The sequence below is a fragment of the Podarcis raffonei genome, chromosome 14 (assembly GCF_027172205.1).
Source record: "Podarcis raffonei isolate rPodRaf1 chromosome 14, rPodRaf1.pri, whole genome shotgun sequence".
NCBI classification, from domain to species: domain Eukaryota; kingdom Metazoa; phylum Chordata; class Lepidosauria; order Squamata; family Lacertidae; genus Podarcis; species Podarcis raffonei.
The window spans coordinates 23,595,340-23,619,165 of NC_070615.1; the positions used below are offsets into that span (position 1 = coordinate 23,595,340).

The following is a 23,826-nucleotide window of genomic DNA, read 5'->3' on the forward strand; positions in this document are numbered from 1 at the left end:
AGACACATACACAGCCCATCATAACAAGGAGCATTTCACAGTCATCTACTGAGAAAAGTCATTTATGAGAACACATTTAATTTTGTGAGAAGGCTTAGCCACTTACCACAAATGCTATCACACTCCTTACGGGAGATTCCCACAGAAAGCAGCTTTGGAGAAACTGTATCATGTTCCATATTGCCATAGTGATTCTTTTCACACGGTCAACGTTTCTCGACAAGATCTAGTGAGCATGAGGTGGGAGGGAAAAGAAGATTCAAAACAAGGAGGACTTTAAAAACAAAACAAAAAGGAACAGGGGCATGATAAAAAAAAATTTAAATAAATAAATAAAGCAAGCTCTTGCATATCTATCTAACCTTTCTGCATGTGGAAATGCCCTCTCTAGTTAAGTCTGTGTGCTTGGAATGCATCAACAAATCTCTTTACTCCTCCCTGACTATTCCACCACCGCTAAAGGACAAAATGATAGGAGACAACTATTATTGAAGGGAGGCAGGCAGTCACAGCAGGACGATCACTGGCTGGGAGGTGGGTACCAACATTAGCCTCCCTAGCCCTTTGCCACTGCACCTGTAGAACAGCAGCCTGCTGTAGAGGCAAGTTTTGGCTACCCAGAGGCAGAGCTACCTGCTCCAGAACCCGGAGCGGCGTGGAGGTGGACGCACAGTAAGCATCCCTAGCTGCCCGCTAGCTGCCTGCAGCAAGTGTCCAGGGGGCATGGCAAGCATGGGGGGGCACCAATGTCGCCCCCACTCAGGGATGACACCCAGAGCAGGACGCAACCCCTGCAACCCCCTTCCTCCACCAGTGTGGCCACCTAGCCTGACTTGTGAAGAGTAAAAAATTTGCCACAGCTGTAGCTGATTTCAGGGGCAGGGGGCATGGTATTTATTTGGAAGCAATTGTGGATGGTGAGTTGACACCAAATGAGCTGTCTGAGAGAGGAGGTTACCCTTTTGGGTCTCGCCTTTGGCATGAGATGAGGCTGAGAGAACTCCCCATGGGCAATTGGCTGTGGACTTGCTCCTAGGCCAGAGACTGGAGCAGCCGGTACATGTAAGTGAGTTAACCCAATTTGCAAGTGAGAGGGGGATTGCTGGGGAGCCACATATGTAGTAAGAGCCTGAATGCAGATTCAGGACAACTGGTGAGTATTTGATGATTTTGCTATTTTATATTGTTTTGATTGTTTTAGTGCATTTATTGCAGCTCACTTTTGTATAGGGACGCGGGTGGCGCTGTGGGTAAAACCTCAGTGCCTAGGGCTTGCCGATCGCATGGTTGGCGGTTCGAATCCCCGCGGCGGGGTGAGCTCCCGTCGTTCGGTCCCAGCTCCTGCCCACCTAGCAGTTCGAAAGCACCCCCAAGTGCAAGTAGATAAATAGATACCGCTTTATAGCAGGAAGGTAAAAGGCGTTTCCGTGCACTGCGCTGGTGCTGGCTCGCCAGAGCAGCTTCGTCACGCTGGCCACGTGACCCGGAAGTGTCTCCGGACAGCGCTGGGTCCCGGCCTCTTAAGCAAGATGAGCACGCAACCCCAGAGTCGGACACAACTGGCCCGTACGGGCAGGGATACCTTTACCTTTACCTTACTTTTGTATCAATAGGCTGTGCAACTGTCTGGGAGCCCTTACTGGTACCTCGGGCTACAGACGCTTCAGGTTACAAACACTTCGGGTTACAGACTCTACTAACTCAGAAATAGTACCTCAGGTTAAGAACTTTGCTTCAGGATGAGAACAGAAATCGCGCCATGGCAGCGTGGCGGCAGCGGGAGGCCCAATTAGCTAAAGTGGTACCTCAGGTTAAGAACAGTTTCAGGTTAAGAATGGACCTCTGGAACGAATTAAGTGCGTAACCAGAGGTACCACTGTATATCTGAAGCAAACTAAAGAGTTCCAATTTGGAACCCTCCTTATTTTTAAAACAAAGCCTTCATGTTCTGCGGCCACAAACTATTGTTCCTTATGTACAAAATTTTGTTAAAACCACAACAAAAAAGACAAAGACAATCCCCGCTGAGGGACAAACATACCTTCTTTGAAAACTTGCGGTTGTCTTCCAAAAACCGCCTTTCGCGTGGAAAAAAGGTTCTGATGCTGGCTTTTACCTTTGAAAGAAATATAAATAATTGCATGACTTTGGTGTTTATGTTCAGATGCTCCATCTTGGTTTGGTACTTCAGCAACCAACTCTTTTAACCCATCCAGACTCGTGAAGATTATTAGATCTCCTGGCACCAAACTCCCCTAACCATTTTAGCCAGACAACAAGCCTGCGAGGTAGGCCAGGCTCATTGGCAGAGTAGCTGCTCTGTAAGGCAGCTCCCTATGTTCCTAGGAAAAGGGCGATTCTCTGAAGCCATTCGACTTACAGGATTAAATAGAACATCCAGCTCCAAGTAGATGACACCTTTTGAGGGAAGTTCCAGGTCTTTGTTCTTCAGGGTGTAGCAACTTTGCTCACCATTTCTAATCTGCAAATTGAAAGAAATAAAAAAACAAATGAGAAAAAGATAAGAATCTCAACTGAATATCACCGAGTGCGCTTCAGTTTCCACAGCAATGCTATAGGGTGCACGCTGGAGAGACAGTGCTTTTGTTTTATATGCAAGCGGAGCATGAGCAGAGGCAAAGAGATTCCCATAGAGCATCCTGCATGAGCATCCTTCATCCTAAGGTGCTTTGCCTGCATCCAACTCATAAGCCTCTGAGTGCTGCTCATCACCACAATGGGGTGAATGCTGGCTGAGTGAAGAGGGAAAGTCCAATTCTTATTTAATATACAGATTAAATGCCAGCTTTGGGTCTTCTGCCCTTCATTCTGCTACAGGCACCAGTTCAATGGCTAAACAGTACTCTGCTTGAATTTCCCTTAAATTGGAGAGATCATGCTTTAAAAGAGCATAATTGGCTAACAAAAAACAAAAACAAAAGCAGAGATTTAAAATATCAGGGTCCAGTTTCACATTAGGGGTATTATTCTTTACTGAAGCAAGTCTAAAACATAACACAGAGCCAACAAGCAAAACACACTCCAGAACCCCACCAGCCAGTAGGGAATCATTTGCTCCAGTTATTTACAATTTTAAATAGCTATTTTCCTTCCAAATAGCAATAGGTTGTTTGGCCGGACAACTGATGAAGCAAAGTTACTACCAAAAAATCCATAAATTCAATGATGAATTTAGGAAAGCCACCATCTCTCAGTCTCTGAACACCCTAACTCCTCCGTCTCTGCAATACTGAAACCATCCTTGCAAGATTGCTGTAGATATGAAATGTGAAGCATGTGGAATATTTAAAATGCCGAAGACCACTGTACAATACCTTCCAACTGTTTCTGATACAAAACCGGAACATGTGTCTTCCGAGACGCACTTCCAGGCTTGCGCACCTTGCTCTGACCCCCCAAAAGCATTTTTTGGGAGCCAGATATTGTGTGGCACCCCAAAATATGCAGTTCTGGATGCTATGCATGCTCACAGCCCCTTTCTCGGGACGAGAGCAAGGTGTGAGAGAACATGTGAGATTGCGATGCACAAAATGGCCGCCGAGATCTCACACGAAGAAACAGGATGTCTTGTTTTCTCCCCACAGCACTTGGAAAGTATACACTGTGTTGAGACTTCCAAGCTCCATTGAATGCCATGGCCTATGGTCCCAGAAGATATCAAATATCAGCCAACTATATGCCAGATTTCCCAAGGGAGGGTCACCTGGTGCCTACGTTACATATCTTTAGTTGCCAGGAAAGAAACAGTGAGACTTGCTAGGAGGCTCCTATTCCCTCACAGAGCTCCAATTCCCAAAGTTCCCCGTGAAGAGGGATTGATAGTTCAGCTACTCTGGGAATTGTAGCTCTATGAGGTCTGTAAAGGTAAATGTACCCCTGCCCGTACGGGCCAGTCGTGTCTGACTCTAGGGTTGTGCGCCCATCTCACTTAAGAGGCCGGGGGCCAGCGCTGTCCGGAGACACTTCCGGGTCACGTGGCCAGCGTGACAAAGCTGCTCTGGCGAGCCAGCACCAGCATAGCACACGGAAACGCCGTTTACCTTTCTGCTATAAAGCGGTACCTATTTATCTACTTGCACTTAAGAGTGCTTTCGAACTGCTAGGTGGGCAGGAGCTGGGACCAAAAGATGGGAGCTCACCATGCCGCGGGGATTCTAACCGCTGACCATGCGATCGACAAGCCCTAGGCGCTGAGGTTTTACCCACAGCGCCACCCACGTCCCGCATGAGGGCTGTAGGTAGGCCTTTTTTTCCCACCCAGAACTCACCACAACCTCTCAGGTGGGTGCCATTGCCATTCTAAAAGAACGAAGGAGGTATTCAATGGTGAGAAGGGTATCATAGCCCTTTAAATGTATGGTGTGAATGTGGCCAAAGAAACTAGACGAAATAGTTAGGAATTTTCTCACATTGCAGACACAGAGAGAGAGACTTCTCCTCCCCTCCCGCTGCCTCCTCTTGCCTGCCTTGTTATGCAAATCCTGAGGGACACTTGACAAATGTCTATAAAATCAAGGAGGGGGGGTGGAATCAGAATCTAACATCTTCTCACTGTCATCTCACACAGCCGGCTGCCTCTCGCATAGACCATTTGGCAGGCGCCTGCTCTCCAGGAGACCAGCTGCTCACACCACTCCTGTCCAGTAACATCAGGGATACGAGGACTCAGGGAGAAATTAACAGAGTCATCAAAAATTGAATAAAAGATGTTAAGGAGTTGTTCCTTCCCTGTAAACATCAAACGGCCCGTCACATGATGCAGGCCGTTCAAAAAAAAAAAGTCTGAGCAAGCATTGAGTAGCTATAGCCTGTACAGAAGGGGCTTAATGCAGTCCCGAAGTCAAGGACATTGTGAAAAAGGGGGCGATGGTGCTGTGTTCAAGGTCGAAAGAGGAATATGAAGCTTGGAAGTGATAAAACTACCGTTCTAATCTAAAAAATTAAGGCTTGCATCCAACCAAGGTACTATACATATTGTTGAGGAAACCCCAATCTCCATGTAGCAAGACACTTCAAGCATACCTGTGCTTACCCAGGGTTCAGTTTTCCTGGAATGAAAGTCAATAGAGACTGTATCTATAGGACATATGGTTTTATTTACAATCCGAGCATAAGATGGAGGGCCCCCCAGCATTTACACCCCGGCAGATTTTGCTTTCCCACTGGGGTGAAGCCTTAAGTCACAGCTTTGGGTCCAGCACAGAGCATCAGCCAAAACTCTCTCACACAGCACCCCCCCCTTTAGTGTATTGTTCTCCATTCTAGGATGATGTGGCATCCAGCCAGGTAAGGTAGGGGAAAGTCCATCCGTTTGTCTCTATGGCAACAGGACAACCTCTTCAGATATGCAAGTGATAGTACTTAACTGGCCAGCTAAGGCCGTTATCTTTCAAAGCAACTAGTCTGACCAGTTCAGCATGTTTCCACTTATAGATTCTAACCTCATATACAGAGGATCACAGGTTTCAAAGGGACTCATGGGTATCATCCAGATGGACCCTCTCAAACCTATAACGTTATAAAGCAGTATCATAACACTTTAAACAGTTGTGGTTTCCACCCAAAGAATCTTGGAAACCGTAGTTTGATGAGAGTACAGAATATTATTAAGAGACTCCTATTCCCCCAATAGAGCTACAATTCCCAGAGTTCCCTGGGAAGATGGATTTACTGTTAAAGCACTCTGGTAATGCCAAATGCTCACCCCACCCCATTAATACCCCTTGGCATCCCACCATAAGCACCATTAAGGACAGGCAAGGCTAACTGCTAACCCAGCCTTTGCATGTTCAGACACAGAAACCTCCCCCCTAAATAAATTCAAACTTGACTCAAATTTTTGGTTTGGTTTTTGGCAGAATTTAGGCCACAACTTTATTGATTACAGAAAGTGACTGGTTGCATAGGCTCTGGTTCGACTAGCTCTCTGCCATGCAGGTAGCGCGGACCCAGGGTTCCAGCATAGGTCAGCCAAGGGTGAACACCTGGATAAGCGGAAAGCCGGGAATGGGCTAACTCCACCACCCAAATGTCCCCCTGGACTCAGGCATGGGCACAACCCCCTCCCAGGGGTTGACCAAACCATCGAGTCCCTGGATTCCTTTAACAGAATACCCTTCACATAGGGATGGCGAGAGTGTTCTCCCATCCCTCATCACCTGAACCAATCCACAACCTTACAAGTTGTGACGATTTGCTTTGTGGCAGGTGAAACCCAAATGGCAACAGCCAATCAGCCAAGTGCGGAAAATTCCTGCCATGCTCCTGTCCCAATGACAGACGATGGCATAGCAAGGTCAAGTGCAAGCCCTAAAAGCAGGAAGAGGTGGGCGGGTGTTCCAATGCACGAGCCAAAAGAGGAAGCTCTGGGTCACGTGCATGGGCATAAATAGGTCCCTCAAACCGTTTGGACTGTGTCCCATTGGCCAGATTGCACCCAGCTACGAGGGACCTACCAATCGGGTGTTGTGGTTGACCAATCATACCCACTCACAACACAGGGTGTCGGTCTCCAGGTCTCACGGCAATACGTGCCCTCTTTAAGGGATGGCCCGATTTGTGGAACTGAATGCACATCTGTCATGCAAAATGCCACAAAAGGGAAGAAGGTGCCTTCAGAGGCATAGCGTGGGCGGGGTGAGGGAGGGGTCACTGCCCCAGGCACGGTTTCTTCAAGGGCGCATTTTGCTCCTCACACTGCCCCCGCCAACCCCACACTGCTTTGCGAATCTGATTGCACATCCCAGCTTTGCAAAGCAGCATGGGGCTGGCAGAGCATCAGGAGGACACAACAGACACGCACCCTTCCAATCAGTCCAATCCAGACTGATTGGAAAATGCCTGCCTGCCTTGCTGTGTCCTCCTCATATTGCCCTCCATACCCTGTTTCCCCAGCCAGCACAGCTGTGCACACCTGCCCCGGGCACCATGAGGACATGATCCACCACTGGGTGCCCTAACAATGAAAGGGAAGAACACTCATGACTTCTCTTTAAATATTATGTCCATTTTCACTCATAAATTGGCAACAACAGGCACCTAAGAGAGCTCTGAAACCACCTGGAGAAAAATGTGTAGCAACTCATTTGGTACTACTCACCTGGAGTACAAAAAAATAAAGGGAAGAAAGAAGAGATAGCATAATATTATATTCCAAAGGGAAATCAAGCTGATGAGCCAATGTTATCTCCGTTCTCTTTCTCTCAATTAATCACAGTATTTGACTGAAAGGCTACCCCACTTGCAACATAAAGGACCATCATAAATACTGACTGAAGCTTACGAATCACAAAGCATTTTGTTCTTTTCAGCACAGTTCCTACATGCAACAGGCTAGGTAGCCATATCCCACTGAAACCATCAAGGCAGGAGCGATAACGCAGAGCCGAAGAGAAAAACTCACAGACAGTAAAGGGATCACAACTTTGCCCAGGAAATCGGGAGGCTTATCTCCATCTTCATCAAACACCGTCACTTCTAGAACATCGTGGATGTCTTTAACGGGGCTGGTGAGATTCACAGATACAAAGGAATGACAAAAGTCAAGATCTAAATGAACGTAATGTATGTCTATGTAAGAATTTAAAAGTTCACAAAAAAGAAGTCTATGGCAAGAGGCCAATAGAACATACAATAATAACCAAAATACCTTATGTGCTTTACAACATTGCAATGCAAACACAGTGTGTTATGTCACATAAAAAATTTCTAAAACTTAAGAGGTGTATCTTTTCAGGAACCACTCTATTCCTGTAATGGTAATTTGTCTTAATTTGTTTGATATTCTGAGTTTTAAATTACTGTAGCACACCCCAAGCCCTGCTGGTTAAAGGTGGGTAATAGACGAAGGAGGGTTGCAAAAGATGTATTTTGAAAAAATGCATTTCGACTTAAACATTTTGACATCAGTGGCATCTAAGCTAAATAGCATCATTCTTTGCATGGCCTCAGATAATTAATTCTAATAATATACTGTGGTGCTGTAGATTCTAGAAAAAAAATTATGCAGAACTCCTTTGCAATACAGAAATAGGCAAGCTTCCATGATTCTTGAATCAATGCTGATCTTAAATTTTCTTGATAAGTTCTGTGAACTGGTTTTAACCCTGCTCTATGGAATCTTTCAATGAAGGCTAGCAAATAACTACCTTAAAACAAAGTTTCAGATGCAAATCCACTTACAATGTGAAGACCTGGTTCCATTCTGGATTAAGGTTTTTGTAAACAGTGTAACTCTGAAGTCTGCCATTCCCCAGCTCCAACACACAAAAGGGGTCACTTTTTCCTGGGAAGGAAAGCCAGATATATAATTTGTTAGTGCATTATTTGACCACTGAAGAAAAACTTGCCAGTTATCTTGGTAAACTGCTTGACGACACTTTTCCTCATTTCAGAGCTTCCAATATAGCCTTTTCAGTAATGCATTTTTTTGCTTGAGTTGCAGGAATCGCATATTAGAAAACCTTTCAACTATTGAAAAGTTCTACTCAGCTAGCAGAGGGCTATGTGAGGGCAACTGGAAAATGACTCTGCTGCAGGGAAATAAGTTATTGCAAAACAAGAAAACAGCGCTGCGCAAATGGTATCCTTTCCTTGCAAAACTCACTCATTTACCGCCCCAGCACGTTAAAGACGCAGCATTTTCCTTACAACAGTCTGCTCAAGGAGGTGCTGTCGCTGTGTGAATTATTTCTGTACTTATTGAAATGTGGAGCAATGTGTTGTTGCTGCTGAAAAATGTTTTGCAACCTTATAATTTTAAAAGAGGGCTTATCATGTTTAAATTGTGTGGTTTTTTTCTATAAATCGAGCGGGGATCTATGTTAGATGAAAGGCAGCTTAGAAGTTGTGCAAACCAGTAGCAGCAGCTAAAATAAGTTTCAGGAACTCATGCCCAGGTCTAACTTTTAGAGCGCTATGGCTGTAGGTCATGAGTCGGGAATATTTTTCAGCCTTAGGGGATGCATACCAGTGGTGGGTGGAGCCAAAGGCAAATGTGGGTGGAGCAACAGGTGCGACTCTACTTTGTATAGTGCAGTTGTAGCTTGGAAGTCGAACGGAATCCATTCCAAAAGTCTGTTCGACTTCTAAAACATTAGAAAACCAAATCGCAGCTTCTGATTGGCTGCAGGAAGTCCCTGCAGCCAATCAGAAGCCACAGAAGCCCTGACGGATGCTCAGCTTCCAAAAGAATGTTTGAGAACCAGAACACTCACTTCCGGGTTTGCGGCATTTGGGAGCCAAAACGTCCAAGTTCCAGGGTGTTCAGGATCCAAGGTACAACTGTAGATTGCATTCTACTGTGCCCTGAACATACTATATAAAAATGAAAATCTCTTCTGCAGAGAAACTGGAGGACAAATTTCAGCACAACAAATGTTTGCTAGCTTTCGTTCTGTGTTAATGTGTATATGACTTTTACTACACATACTAAAGCCAGGCTTTCCCTGACCCATAACACTGGGCCCTGGTATACTGTGTGTGGGCCCCCTAAATCAGTTTTATTTGTTTTAATGTTTTCATACTGTTCTGTTGATTGAAACCCATATTTGTTGTTTAGATGACTTGTTAGCATCCGCCTGTCTCAGGAGACCATGGAGGAGTGTGCCTTTGCGTGTGAAGTCAACCTGATGGAAGGTTGCAGTGCCTGCTGTGGCTGTAGAGGCCGATACAGGAAAGACATGTTTTGCTGCAGTTGAGGCAGGTGCAGGTGTTCAGTTGTACTGATGCAGGCACACCATGGCATTTCTTCTCTTCTTTTTACATTGTACACTGTTTACAATGCTTAATTTTTTATTTATACCCCGCCCACCCCAGCCAGAGCCAGGCTCAGGGCGGCTAACACCAGTAAAATTACAATACAAACATAATAGGAAAAGAAAAGGAAAAAGAAAAAGAAACAATTTAAAATATGGGTTAAAATACAATTTAAAATGCAGCCTCATTTTAATAGTAGCCCATAGATCAAAACAATAAGGGGAGGGAAACATAAGGGTCAGACTGAGTCCAAACCAAAGGCCAGGTGAAACAGCTCTGTCTTGCAGGCCCTGCGGAAAGATGTCAAGTCCCGCAGGGCCCTAGTGTCTTGTGACACAGTGTTCCACCAAGTTGGGGCCAGTACTGAAAAGGCCCTGGCCCTAGTTGAGACCAATCTGACCACCTTGCGACTTGGGACCTCCAAAGTGTTGTCATTTGTGGACCTTAAGGTCCTCTGCGGGGCATACCAGGAGAGGCAGTCCCGTAGGTACGCGGGTCTTGGGCCGCATAGGGCTTTAAAGGTCAAAACCAGCACCTTAAACCTGACCCTGTACTCCACCGGGAGCCAGAGCAGTTGGTAAAGCACTGGATGAATGTGATCCCAAGGCAAGGACCCCGTAAGGAGCCTCGCCGCAGCATTCTGCACCCGCTGGAGTTTCTGGATCAGCTTCAAGAGCAGCCCCACGTAGAGCGAGTTACAATAATCAAATTAGAGATTTGAAAAATGTTAAGCAGTTTAGAAAAGTTTGAAATACAGCATGATCACATCTTACAAGGGGGTTCGGTTCCAAGAGTTCTGCATATGCATGAAAATCACATGTACCCACATCTTGGAGCAACCCAATGGCTAGCAGGTAAGGGAAAAGAGAATCCTTAGTAGTTCCACAGCCAATGCACCAAGCGAACCTTGCCCAGCAAGCAAGGTGGAGAGTTTAAAATATATTTCTATGCTAGCATAGGTGCAAACTCCCTGGGGCCCTTGGTGCCAGAGCACCCACAAAATTCCCCATGAAAGGGCCAGGCACCCACAAATTTTGTTGCCAGTGCCAGTGCCATGCATAGTGCATGGCATCCACAGCCCCAGATACCCACAGTCATGGGGCCAAGCTGGGACTCCTGCAAGCCAGGTAACCCCCAAAGGAACCCAGTGCAAAAAGAGATTTTTGGATTTAACTTGCATGATTTCAGCCAGCCTGCCTTCAACCGTGTATCATTGAAATCACACAAGTTAAACACATGTAAGATGTGATCATAAGGGACGCGGGTGGCGCTGTGGGTAAAACCTCAGCGCCTAGGGCTTGCCAATCGCATGGTCGGCGGTTCGAATCCCCACGGCGGGGTGAGCTCCCGTCTCTCGGTCCCAGCTCCTGCCCACCTAGCAGTTCGAAAGCACCCCTAAGTGCAAGTAGATAAATAGGTACCGCTTTATAGCGGGAAGGTAAACGGTGTTTCCGTGTGCTGCGCTGGTGCCAGCTCGCCAGAGCAGCTTCGTCACGCTGGCCACGTGACCCGGAAGTGTCTCCGGACAGCGCTGGGTCCCGGCCTCTTAAGTGAGATGGGCGCACAACCCTAGAGTCGGACACGACTGGCCCATACGGGCAGGGGTACCTTTACCTTTACCTTTAAGATGTGATCATGCTATATAAATAAATAAATATGAAAGACTCATACACTTTGAAAAAAATGCCACTATCATATATGTATTCTTTTTGGTATTTTCTGTTTTTCATAAGATAAAAAAGGGGTCAGCACTGGCAACTTCTACTATAACATGTTGGGGGAAATAATCTAAAGTATAGATCAGCAATATTTCATACCAGAAAAATCAGCAGCCAACAGATCAGCAGCTTTTAATAATTTGACTTGCAAAAATCCAATATCCTTTATGTTATGGAAAGAGTTCCTGATGCACTGCAATGAAAACATTGTCAGAAGAAGTTAAAATATTTTTAAACATTTATTTTATTTACACATTTGTATTATGCCTTTTTTAAAGAACAAATTCTATGCAAAGCCAAATAGTGATTTAGACAACAGCTCTGTAAGTAAACTATAAGAAATCATTTAATTATGATCTGCTCAAGGCTCTTCCTTGCCCTCCCAAGTCCCCTGAACAATAAACTCATGACTAATTTATTTTCTGGTGATGACAACATTGCAGTTGAATATCTATAGCTGTTTTAAAATTGCATTCCTTCTATTTGCATAAAAATAAATGCCTGAAAAGCACAATAGCACGGAACGTTTTTAAAAAGAAAGCTGCCATTTTGAACTCCTCCTTGTATTGGAAAGGAAATTTCTGGATTATTTTGTACCCTATATTTCACAGAACTCTAAATGTTTCTGGCATTTTCCCCAGCACCACATACAAGTGCACAGAAAAATGCACGGCTGTCCCATGCTTGCTTGAGATGTTGAAGAATGGAATCTAAATGAATCTATAAATATGCTGTGTCCCAGGATGGCATAGGGAGTCAATCCAATTTCAAGAACCAGCTGTGTTCACTCTTACAATCCAGGGCATTTTCCTGGATTGCAGCAATGCAGGGGATGGTTGGGAATATTTCATATTTGAATGTTTCCCCTAGTTGGATGTTATGTACTGAAGTTCTCACCCTGGGCCAGCAGGGGGATACTGTAGATAGCTATGCAAATAAGGGACCGAAAGTGACGTTCACTGATAGGATAGTTTTAGAAAATTGTTACAGTTACATTGTACTGGAGCTCTATATAAGCAGGCTGACTGAACCCTTCAGTTCAGTTCTGTTCTGGCCGGTGAATAAACAAGAGCTGTTTGAAGAATCGCTGTGTCATCTGATATGTTCACCCACAATTTAACATTGGAAGAAAAAAAAGGAAAGGAAAACTCCCTGCATATAGAAAGTAAGCATGTCAACAAGAAGGCTATGCTTTCTTCATATCTGCCCCTCTTTTCCCCACAAGGAGGATGTATTTAAAACCAGTGACCTACCCTACTTAAGTGGAACAGGCTGCTCCTGTTCAGTGCTCTAGTGTGATGATGAGCATCATGTGGTGTTTCAGATATTGTCAGACTGCAACTCCCATTATTATCCCTTACCATTGGCCCTGCTAGCTTGGGCTGAAGGGAACTGGAGTCGAATAACATTTGGATGGGAAAGTTTCCCCATTCTCATTCTGTAATTAACTAAACTTGATCTGATAGCCAATTGTCACATCGGAAGTGCAAAACAGAGCTGAAACAAATTTGGGGAAGATGGAGAAAGATCTCTCTCTCTCTCTCTCTCTCTCCTGCTCTGTAATAGTAAAGGAAATTACTGTTTTGAGAACTATCAAATGCAAACCACCCATATGGCTTGGGGCTAACTGTACAGACAATTGATTAAATCACACCAGCCATAATATTTAGTGTGAGATATACTTCATTCCCCCATTAACAGACATGTGATTAGGATCTGGGCTTTGACGTCATTTTTTGGTGCAGTTCCCTTCTACACACACACTCCTGATTTTCCTTAAAGAGAAGGGGAGGTCTTTGAACTCACATAGCGCTGGAAAAGTTGTTTCCTCTCACTGGGGTCTCCCAGAGGGCAAACACACAAATCAGAGATAGAAACTCCTGAGCAGGGAATGACAGAGATCACCATCAACAGGGACCCAGGCTGTTTCTCCAAGGGCAATTCCAAATGGTTGGCCTGTTTTCCAGGGAGCGCACTAACATCAACTTTACACCTAAAAACAATAGAATCAAAAGGGGTTGGAATTAATGTGCAGTAGCCGTTTCAGAAAACATGCAAACTGTCTTACTAGTGCTGTGCTGAAATCTGACCTCCAATTTCACACACACAAGTTTCCTTCATCTGCAGAAGAGTTTATGTACCAGTAAACATTTCTCCAGCCTCCCCAGTGGCCCATGCTTCCTGATCTGGGAAGAACTATGGGAGGGGTTATCTCACAATAGCACCACCCTAAGCTGTACATCTGAAGCACAAGCACCCAGGGAGACTGCAGGATGAAAATCATTGGTGAGACGACTTTGCAGAATGAAAGAACAGACCCTCTCAAACACCCCCTGGCCACTGCATTCAATGTTAGGGTGACTGATCTAAACATAATCTTGGGAGGGCTGAATGGATACTCTGCTGGAAAGTTAATTTCAATTCTGAACGCACCCCATCAAAGGAGGATTGTCGGGAGCAATAAGACCTTGGCAAGTCAGTAAATTAGATTCATTCATTTGGCTATTCTTCAATCCTTATTGGCAGATTTATTCAAGATCCTTCATCAGCCTTCTGCTGGCTGCCATCTTGGATCTGCCCCACAATGCATGGGCCAGGCACCTTGGCAACCACAAAAGGAAGGCAAATTGGGGAGGGAAACCCTGCACTCCACATGTGAGAATTTCACCAACATTTTCTCTCCCCTTTGATAATTTCTGAATGCAATTTCTTTCTTGTCAATTGATGCAAGAATAGTCGGGGAAATCACAGGATAAAACATCAGCACAATACTATAGATTACTATACACGGCATCCATTATACACTTCTTGCAATGTGCACAGTTGTTTTTAAAGTGAGTTTGATTTTTTTAAAAAAAGCTCAGACAGTTGGTGGTTCCAGAGAAGAGTCTCTAACACCTTCTTCATCACATAAACAATTTTTAAAGATTTATTTATGTTAGGGTAATATTCCAGTCAACATATGCATGTTCCCAAAGACCTGTTGGAATTATGTATATTAAGCAGAAAATATGCCCAGTTCCCTCTTTATGGGCAGATGATGTGCACATTTCTCATGAGGCCGGACAATATCAACCACTCAACTTACATTACCCCTAACATATGTGTGTCATACACTTTTTTGAAAAAAGAGGAGGGCAACAAAAACATTTAAGCATTTTCCAAGAATTGGGAAGGGAGGGACTTGCATCCTTGTAGCTGTGAAAAATCTTGGCATGAAAGCATTAAAATACATTTTACTCGGAAATACATGGGGCAAACTTTTCAAGAAGCTCTGTAAAAGAAAGTTATTATGGAAGACGTTAAGCAAATATTTGCATCTTGCAACTGAAAGGGACTCAAAGAGGAAGAGTTTTGCTGCCATGGGTTGCAGTGGGATTGAGTTTCCAAACACAGGCAGAGATGGGAAGATTTTGGAACAGCCTTTCGGTGCTTAAGGCCTGTCGACAGGTTTTCATTTAAACAGAAACTTGTTTAGGTGTTTTCTTAATGGCCATTTAAAAAAAATCCTCAGAGGTTCCCCCCAGTTGGGTTCCTTCTAGGTAAATGGGGCACACATTACTCCAGTTTGATCCCTTTCCAGCTGTAGAACCACAGTGGTTGCCAGCCATCTGCTCTAAATTGCAGAGACTTGCTACTTCTAAATAGCCAGTTTTGGAGAGGAAGGGTGGACACACAAAACCTCTCCCTCCTTCCCCCCAAAACATTCAAGCTAATGTCATTCTAGGTGGGAAAGACGGTGGCATACAATAGAGGCTAAGCAATCCACTTGCAAGTCATTCAAAATATTTGCTTTCGTTAAGTGTTTAAACCAAGGGAATGAAGCAACTCTGGCTTATGTCTTTGCAGAACTGGTTGCCAGTTGCACAAGAAACTGAAAGTTTGCTCTTAAAAGGCTACACCATTAAAAAGTAGAGACATCACCTTGCCAACAAAGGTCCGTATCGTAAAAGCTATGGTTTTCCCAGTAGTGATGTATGGAAGTGAGAGCTGGACAATAAAGGCTGATCGCTGAAGAATTGATGCTTTTGAATTATGGTGCTGGAGGAGACTCTTGAGAGTCCCATGCACTGCAAGAAGATCAAACCTCTCCATTCTCAAGGAAATCAGCCCTGAGTGCTCACTGGAAGGACAGATCATGAGCTGAGGCTCCAATACTTTGGCCACCTCATGAGAAGAGAAGACTCCCTGGAAAAGACCGTGATGCTGGGAAAGATGGAGGGCACAAGGAGAAGGGGACGACAGAGGATGAGATGGTTGGATAGTGTTCTCGAAGCTACCAGCATGAGTTTGACCAAACTGCGGGAGGCAGTAGAAGACAGAAGTGCCTGGTGTGCTCTGGTCCATGGGGTCACGAAGAGTGGGACACGACTAAACGACTAAACAACAACAATGCCTGGGGAAGGTGCATAGTTCAGTGGTAGAACATCTGCTTAGCATGCAGAAGGCCCCCAGCTTCAATCCACAACCTTTTCAGGTAGGACTGGGAGCACACCCTGTCTGAAACCTTGGAGAGCCCTGGCCAGTTGGAGAGGACTTTACTGAGCTAGGTGGTCTGACTTGGGCTGCTCCCTATGTTTTGTTTCGTCAGCAGAGACATGAAACCAAGTCTTCTTGTGCAACTAAATACTTCTCTCAATCACATAGAACAGGTGTGGAGAACTTGTAGACCTTCGGATGCTGATAGACCCCAACTTCCATCAGGTTGAACCAGCATACACAATGGCCAGGGATGGGCATTAGAATGGATGGTCAGAGATTCTGCAGCCCTGGAAAACCCCTGCAGGCTTATCAGTAATGGCTGGCAAACCTCCCAGGATGCCAATTATCTCATCAATACACTTCCTCCCCAATGAATGCTTTTCAAGGTGAGAGTGACACGCCTTCCTCTTTGTTAGAACTGCATATTATGCAGATTGCCTCTTAATTCTATAAGTCATCTTGCCCGTGCTAGAGACAGGCAAATCTGTCAATTTCAGTTCCTCTCCGTTTCTCATTTTCCAAATCCTAAATGCAGCTTCCACATCTTCACGTCAATTTGCAATTTTTTAAAAAAAGAAGTCCTCGTGAAAAATTCATCTGCATTTTAGTGCAAATTTCTCCTAACATGCACATTTTTTTCTATGAAATTTTGCTCAATATGCACATTTGCAAAGCTGTTTCCTCTAATGTAATGCATTTTTGTACCTTTTAAAAAGCTGATATATCTATTTTTATACACAATTTACCCCAGTATCTGCATTTTTGTACACATGACTTGGCTGGAGAACAACATTTGAAAATTCAGATGAATGCTAATAAAATTAAAGATTTGGGTTTCAAAAAGTATAAATTGGGGAGCCTTGTCTTTTAAGGCAAACTGCTTCAGATTTTTCCGGCATCCCAACCCCTGATCTGCATGGCTGACATGCCACTAGAGGAGGTCTGAGGAGACATAACATAGGGGACAACAACTCATACAGTAAACAGTTGTAGACATTACAGCAGAGTTACGAGTCCCTCGCCTTGGGGGAGACCATTTTAGAACCATCACTGCTGGGTTCTTTGCATTCCATCTGATGCTCACACGGTGGCAGGGGGGGAGATGCGAACGGATTGTAGCATTGCACTGAGATAAACTGCTGTGTAAACAATTAGACACACAAGCAATTAAACAGCTGGATTGCCACATTAAAACTCAATATGCATTCGCATTTCTTAACAGAGTCTTTTCATACTACTGGATCGCATAAAGTTTAATCACTTATTTTTTAAGCGTGCAAATGTGTTTCGAGTGGGATCTGCTGTCCCGGTGCAGGTGGGAACTCTGTTGGCAATTCCTTAGCAAAACTGTACAATCAAGTCTGGGCTGTGGTCTGAGTGATCCCAGATGGTTTGAATAGTTAGTGGCTGTACAAAAATCTTTCAGCCTTGGAGAAAAGCAGCATTTAACCCTGCTTTACCCGATGGTTTCAATCAGCAGGAATATATCAGATGCCATCAAACTTGAGATTTCATCTTTCTCTCTCTTGTCTGTTTAAACTTTCACTTAAACTATTTAGTTGTTTATTATTATTACTATTACATTTATACTTATTAATACCCTGCCTTTTTCCCAGACAGGGACTCAAGGCCGCTTACAGATAAAATAGAAACAGCTAAAAGCATAGAAAAAACAATCATTTCAAAGTAATTAAACACTGAGATTTTTAAAATGAGAGAAAGGGAGGGGGGAGAGTAAGATATTAAAACATACAGATAATTAGAGTTTTTATTTTAACTTGACTTTACATAAATTTATTTCATAATCTTGTCTTGCTGATGCCTAGAATCTTGTAAATGCTTTTTAAAAAACCATTTATGCTCATTTCAATATTGAATTGATTTCACTTATGAGTCCCATAAAATATATCCAAGTGACTGCACAGCAAACACATGGCCTAAAAACACAACTCCATATGTAAAAACAATTCCATATATGCAAACAATTACAAATATAAAAACAGTTAGAAGTACAGATGCAAACTGGGATAAACACCTCCAATTAAAAGGTTTGTTGGAAGAGGAAGGTATTCAGCAGGCACTAAATGGCGTCGTCAGTCTAATATTCAAGGAAAGGGAATTCCAAAGGGCAGGTTCCACACTCCTGAAGCTCTGATTCCTACATTGTATGGAATAGACCTCCTGATAAGTTGGTATCTGCAGAAGGCCTTGCCATCAGAGTGCAGTGATCAGTTGGGTATATAGGGGGTGAGACTATCTTTCAGGTATCCTGGTCCCAAGCTATATATACAGCTTTGTATACAGCTTGAGCTCAGCTAGGTAGCTCATTAGCAGCCAGTGCAATATTTCCAGTGGCAGTTTAACAAGACAGTCATGGTTCACCTGTGCATTTTGAGCTAGTAGGTCAGGCTACCCTTGTCCAAAAGCAGCCATAGCTATCTTACCAGCTGACAGGCACTCCTAAACAGTGAAGTCACCATGGTCTCTAGTGATACAGATGTATCCAGGAGAATCCCCACATACTATAGACCAGGGACTCAGCTACAATAGCCCAAAGAACCACATTTTGAATGTGTTATAAGCATGCAACACCAGATGGCACTGGAGAGTAAAATAAATTCTATGCAATTTTCCATAGCGTTTTTTTACTTTTGTTATAATGATTTAATTTCTTACATATTTGTAGCGGGTTTTTCCCTGTGTGTAGATCCCCAGCTCTTTTGCTATTCAGGTTATTATACATGGATTGTTGATTGCCACAAGTTGTCCACAGATATGCATGCACTGGGGTATACACTTTTAAAACAGAAGGTGCGGGATGTTCTAAATTGGTTATGCAGCATGGGTCACATTCACACCATACATTTAAAGTACTATGAAACCACTTTAAACAGTCAACTCCCAAAGAATCCTGGGAGTTGTAGTTAAGGGTACGGAGAGTTGTTGGGAGGCCCCTGTACAATTCTCAGAGTGGTTTCACCATCAATTCCTCTTCCACAACCTGGGACCTCCAGCTGTTTTTGACCGCACCCAACATAGCAGTCATTGCGTCCCATGCAAATGCAAGTGGTACAGTTCACAGAATCACATTCTAGAGTGACAAAGAAGCAGACAAAGGGAGAATGGGGCTATGCAGAAGCAGATTTTATTCCCCATGGCTGGGCTCACTACATATATAAGCCTCTAAATAAGAGTACCGTATTTTTCCATGTATAACATGCCCCCATGTATAATACGCTCCCTATTTTTGGGGAGTCTAAATTAAGAAAATGAGGGGAAGTTGCTTTGGGGGGGGATTGACCAGAGTTGTTGAGCTTTTTTGCGGGGGATTGCAGACCGCCAGCAGTCCCAAATCGTCCACCTGATTGCCACAGCAGCAGCCACCAATCAACCACCCAAACGCCGCTGACAAGCTCCAGCTCCCAGCTACAACCAATCACACGTCACAACACTCTACTACCCATGAATAAGACCAGCCCCAATTTTTGACATTGTTTTTGGGTCAAAAAACCTCATGTTATACACGGAGAAATATGGTAATCCCTTGCAGGGTTGCAGTTCAGTAATAAAGCATCTGTTTCATAAGCAGAAGGTCCCAGGTTCAATCACTGATAGCTTCAGGTAGGGTTAGGGTTCAAATCCTTACTCAGCCATGAAGCTCACTGGGTGACCTTGGGCCAGTCAATGCCTCTCAGTCTAACCTACCTCACAGGGTTGTTGTGAGGGGGTTAAATGAGGAAGGGGGGAACCACATATGCCACTTTGAGCTTCTTGGAGGAAAAGGTAGGATAAAAATGCAACAAATAAATAAATACACTGAGAGCGAGTGAACGAGTGAGTAAGAGAGATTAATCCACATTTTGTTCCCCCCATCAACTTCATTCATATTCAAGGCTTTCACAAAACACATATTTAAAGAGGGGGGGGGAGAAACTTACATTCCCAAAACTTCTTCGTGCTTTTTGTTATCCTTTCCCCAGATCTCAATCTCCAACACATCCTTCCTGTCAGAGAAGTAGTGAAAATCAAATTGTTCCCTCCACTGTGGATTTGCACTCTTACAAAGTGTCTAGAAAACATGCAGTTACAAGGTTTATTTTTCTTTCAAAAGATTGTTGCTTTCGTTAAAACAAACAAATAAATAAAATTCAATCTGCCGAAACAAAAGGGGGAGAGGGGGAAAGAACACAAATACAATCTAAAACAATTAATATTTAGGGCATAAAACATTGGAGCAGGAAAAGGTCTGTCCCGGAGGACTTAAATCTTTGACACACAAATTGAACAGGTGTGCAAATGTAAAACACGCCGAGAGGTAGCCATATTGAAGCAGGTACGATCAACTGTTGTGTGGCTCCTGAAGGGAAAGGGCCATAACTTAATGGTAGAGCATCGGCTTAGCATGCAGACTTTACCCTACTACACATATTTGTAAAGGTAAAGGTAAAGGACCCCTGGACAGTAAAGTCCAGTCAAAGGCGACTATAGGGCTGTGGCGCTCATCTCGCTTTCAGGCCGAGGGAGCCGGCGTTTGTCCACAGACAGCTTTCCGGGTCATATGGCCAGCATGGCTAAACCGCTTACACATCATGTGACTAGAGAACTCCACTGCAAAAGTGCAAATTTTGAAGGAAGGCTTTGGTGTTTCAGTTCACCTATCGTCTTGCAAAGTGCAAAACAGGTGGATTTGTCATTAAATGCCAACTGAGTCAGACTTCTCCCCCCACCTTCCTAGCCTGAGGACGTGTTATTTTGTGTTTAATCTTGATAACGGGGTGGCAAGGGCTAAACGCCCGCTCTGCTCTAAAGAAGCTGGCAGCAACCACAATACGAACACAGACACTGAGCTGCATTTCAGTTTTTTTAAAAAAATACAGTTGAACATCCATGATTAGCTATCCACAAAATGCTTCATTTGACCCTTTCGTAGTTAGTTTCCTTTGTTGTGTGCTTACATTTCAGAATCAAGGTGTGCTAAATATCTAGTGGAATGAGGTTATTGGAGAAGCCACACACACAACGACCGCCACCGGCACCAGACGCTTCAGAGAAACAAACATCAGTAGGTTAGCCCTTTCCATTAGCATGCTTACCTTACTCTTGTATTTTTGCTCTCCCATTTTCAACACAACAAATATCTGTGCCATGCCCCCTGCAGGGATGTGCTTCCCTTCTATTAAGGCAATGGTCACCGTCCCATTCCACAGCTGGCTCTTCCGCCAGGAATCTGTCAGCCTCAAGGATCGAATGACACTTGCCTGAAAAAAGGTGAGACGAGCACAATTCCATAAATTCCCCATGTATACATTGGGTATACATTGTTTTCTAAAAAAGAAGTATACATATGCAAACATATATCCAGTGCTTTTTTCTGGGGGTACGCATACCCCTAAACATTTTGTGAATCTAATGGGAGAAGAAACTAAATTTTTAAAAAAATTAGTTGCTTCTCTAGCATGGTGAATCGTCAGTTCCGTTGCTACCCCCGATGGCGGCTTCCTTTCCCTTCCCAGTGTTTCCTGAGTCTCAGGCGGAAACAAGAGTGCCCCTAAACATTGTTTTTAGGGGGGAAAAGCACTGCATATATCTATATCTACACACACACACACACACACAGGTTCAGTAGAAGGGCTAGATGAATTAAGTAATTTTAGTTTAGACCAGGCTAAAGATCTAAGAGATTTTGCAGTGCCTGTTCTACATTAGAGCACTTCAAGTGTTTTAATTTCTGTGGTGCTTAAGCAAGTTTCTTGATCATGCATTATTTCCCCCCTTATTGCCTCACCAATCCAGTGCCCTCTCTGGATGGCCTTCACTGTGTCCCACTGCATGGGAACGCTAGTGTCTAGAAAATCAGTCTCCTTGAAATATTGTTCTAGTGATTTAAATAGGCACTCCTTGGACACTGCATCGGAGAGCAAACTCGGATCAAAGTACAAATGTTCTGTTCTAGGAGAGAAGGCATACAGAGGTAAATGTAAGTCACTTTGAGTTGCCTTTGGCAAGAAAAGGCGACTAATAAATTTGTTGTTGTTTCGTTGATAGACACTGGGACATGGCCAGAAAGTGTTATCAAGCCAATATCTGTCAAACTATACCTTTTGGTACCAGTATTAGATTGATATGTTAAAGTGTTTTAGGCCTTTTAGAAAAGCATGAAAAATCCTGAGATGTGGGGTGTGAAGCTTGCCAAGCGTCCCCAAAGTCCCAGTTTTCGAATAAGCTTGTACTGTTTCTGGAGTTCAAAGGCTTTATTCATGCAGGAACTATTTACAGAGTGAGTGCAGATCAGAGAGCGAAAGCAGCAGACATCTTGTCTGGAGAGAACAACAAAGTGGCTCAGCTTTTTGAGGTGGATTTAACTGAGACACAGAGGCTCAAGCAGAGCCATCATGTGGTTTAAAGTAACACATGTATTAACTAGAAGCTCAAGAGAAGGAAATGTATTTGCTTTTCTCCAACATACACTACATAGCAATGGGTCTCACTTCTCACTTGGCAAGACATTCAGCAAGTTGGCCACCACCAAATAGAATGTTCTAGCCCTGACTGCTGCCAGCCATGGTCCAGGGGCATAGACCAGGGTGTCAAGATGATGTTCAGAGCCATTACAGAAAATCTCTTTCTCTCTCTCTCCCATTCTCACACACAGCCACCCCTTGATGACTGCAGGTAACATCACATGGTGACCTGCATATCTGTGATGGCTCACTAACAGCTCCCATCAGAGACAGAACTTCTCTAATTGGCTCAAATGCAATGCCTCAGAAAATTTCCACATTAACTTGCCCAGTCATCAAGCATAGAACAAATCAAGCAATGTTTATGCATGTGTGGACCACCTCTAGATAAAACGATACCTGCGGAAAAGCTCAGAAAAGAGACTGGCCTTTTTAAACAATTGTTGCTTGACAAACCTTTATCAAAATGTCTTAATCAGGAGAATTGTGTGTGCACTCTCTCTCCCAGACACAAGCACATAGCGTGCTGAATTTTTTCTTGTAAACTAAGCATCCATGCCTTCTGCAATCCCACACACAGATCCATTTATTTCTGTACAATCACGACATTCCACTGGAAATACACATCTTGACTTTCCTTGTACCAAGCTAAGAACTCCCACTTTTTTAACAAGAGAGAGAGAGAGATTTCATAAATCCAGCTGCAGAGGGTTTTTTCCTTTTTCTTTTTAAGGTTTTGTCTCACAGGACAAAAAAACCAAAAGCCTGCCCGTTCCCATGGACATACTTCAAAGTCCCCACTGATCGTTTTCTCCCTAAAAGCAGCAAACTATTTGAAATCCCGTTTTCTTTTGCTCTAGCCTCCCCCCCCACCCTTCTACTCCCCCTTGTTAAAAGGAAATGGGGGAAATGTCCCCAAAGGATCAAAGGGCAAGCCTACAATCTGCCAATTGCCAAAGAAAAACAGCCCCGCTTCCGTGAAATATGCTCTAAAATAATTTTGCGGCTTGGTATGTCCTAATTCCGCTCTTCCCCGCTCCCCCCTCACAATTGGATGTTTGTCTTGGAAAGGCTTCTTTCTAACTTGTCCATAAAAACAGGCCCACTTAGGTTCTGTGAGGCCTGCGAAAACGGAATCCGAGGCTGGCCATTAAAAGGGGCTGGGAGATTGCTTCCATATGGCAGAACAGCATGAGAGAGGAGAGGCCAAGGCCCTCCAGCAGGCTGCACTTGGCTGGGACCTCCTGCTCTATCCGTGGACACTCGTTGCGTTACAGCAGAACATCTGGATTATTGCTTGCAATGTCCCTGGGAAATATCCACATCCCATCAAAGCCCTTTATCTCTCTCCACCGTACTTTGAACATTTTAGCGCAAAGCACAGCCCT

At 44.0% G+C, this 23,826-nt stretch overlaps 1 protein-coding gene across 2 annotated transcripts in view; it reads right to left on the reverse strand.

The window, feature by feature from the left end:
* MCTP2 (multiple C2 and transmembrane domain containing 2) overlaps positions 1–23,826 on the reverse strand; it is a 117,279-nt gene that overhangs the window by 45,071 nt on the left and 48,382 nt on the right. For both annotated transcript variants that reach the window (XM_053364695.1, XM_053364694.1), the window contains 9 exons: positions 21,071–21,235; positions 19,916–20,046; positions 13,302–13,488; positions 11,595–11,688; positions 8,203–8,305; positions 7,424–7,526; positions 2,381–2,482; positions 2,042–2,116; positions 107–226 (listed from right to left, as the gene is read on the reverse strand). In XM_053364695.1, coding sequence (XP_053220670.1) covers positions 107–226; positions 2,042–2,116; positions 2,381–2,482; positions 7,424–7,526; positions 8,203–8,305; positions 11,595–11,688; positions 13,302–13,488; positions 19,916–20,046; positions 21,071–21,235 — 1,080 coding nt within the window. The remainder of the gene's footprint in view (positions 1–106; positions 227–2,041; positions 2,117–2,380; positions 2,483–7,423; positions 7,527–8,202; positions 8,306–11,594; positions 11,689–13,301; positions 13,489–19,915; positions 20,047–21,070; positions 21,236–23,826) is intronic.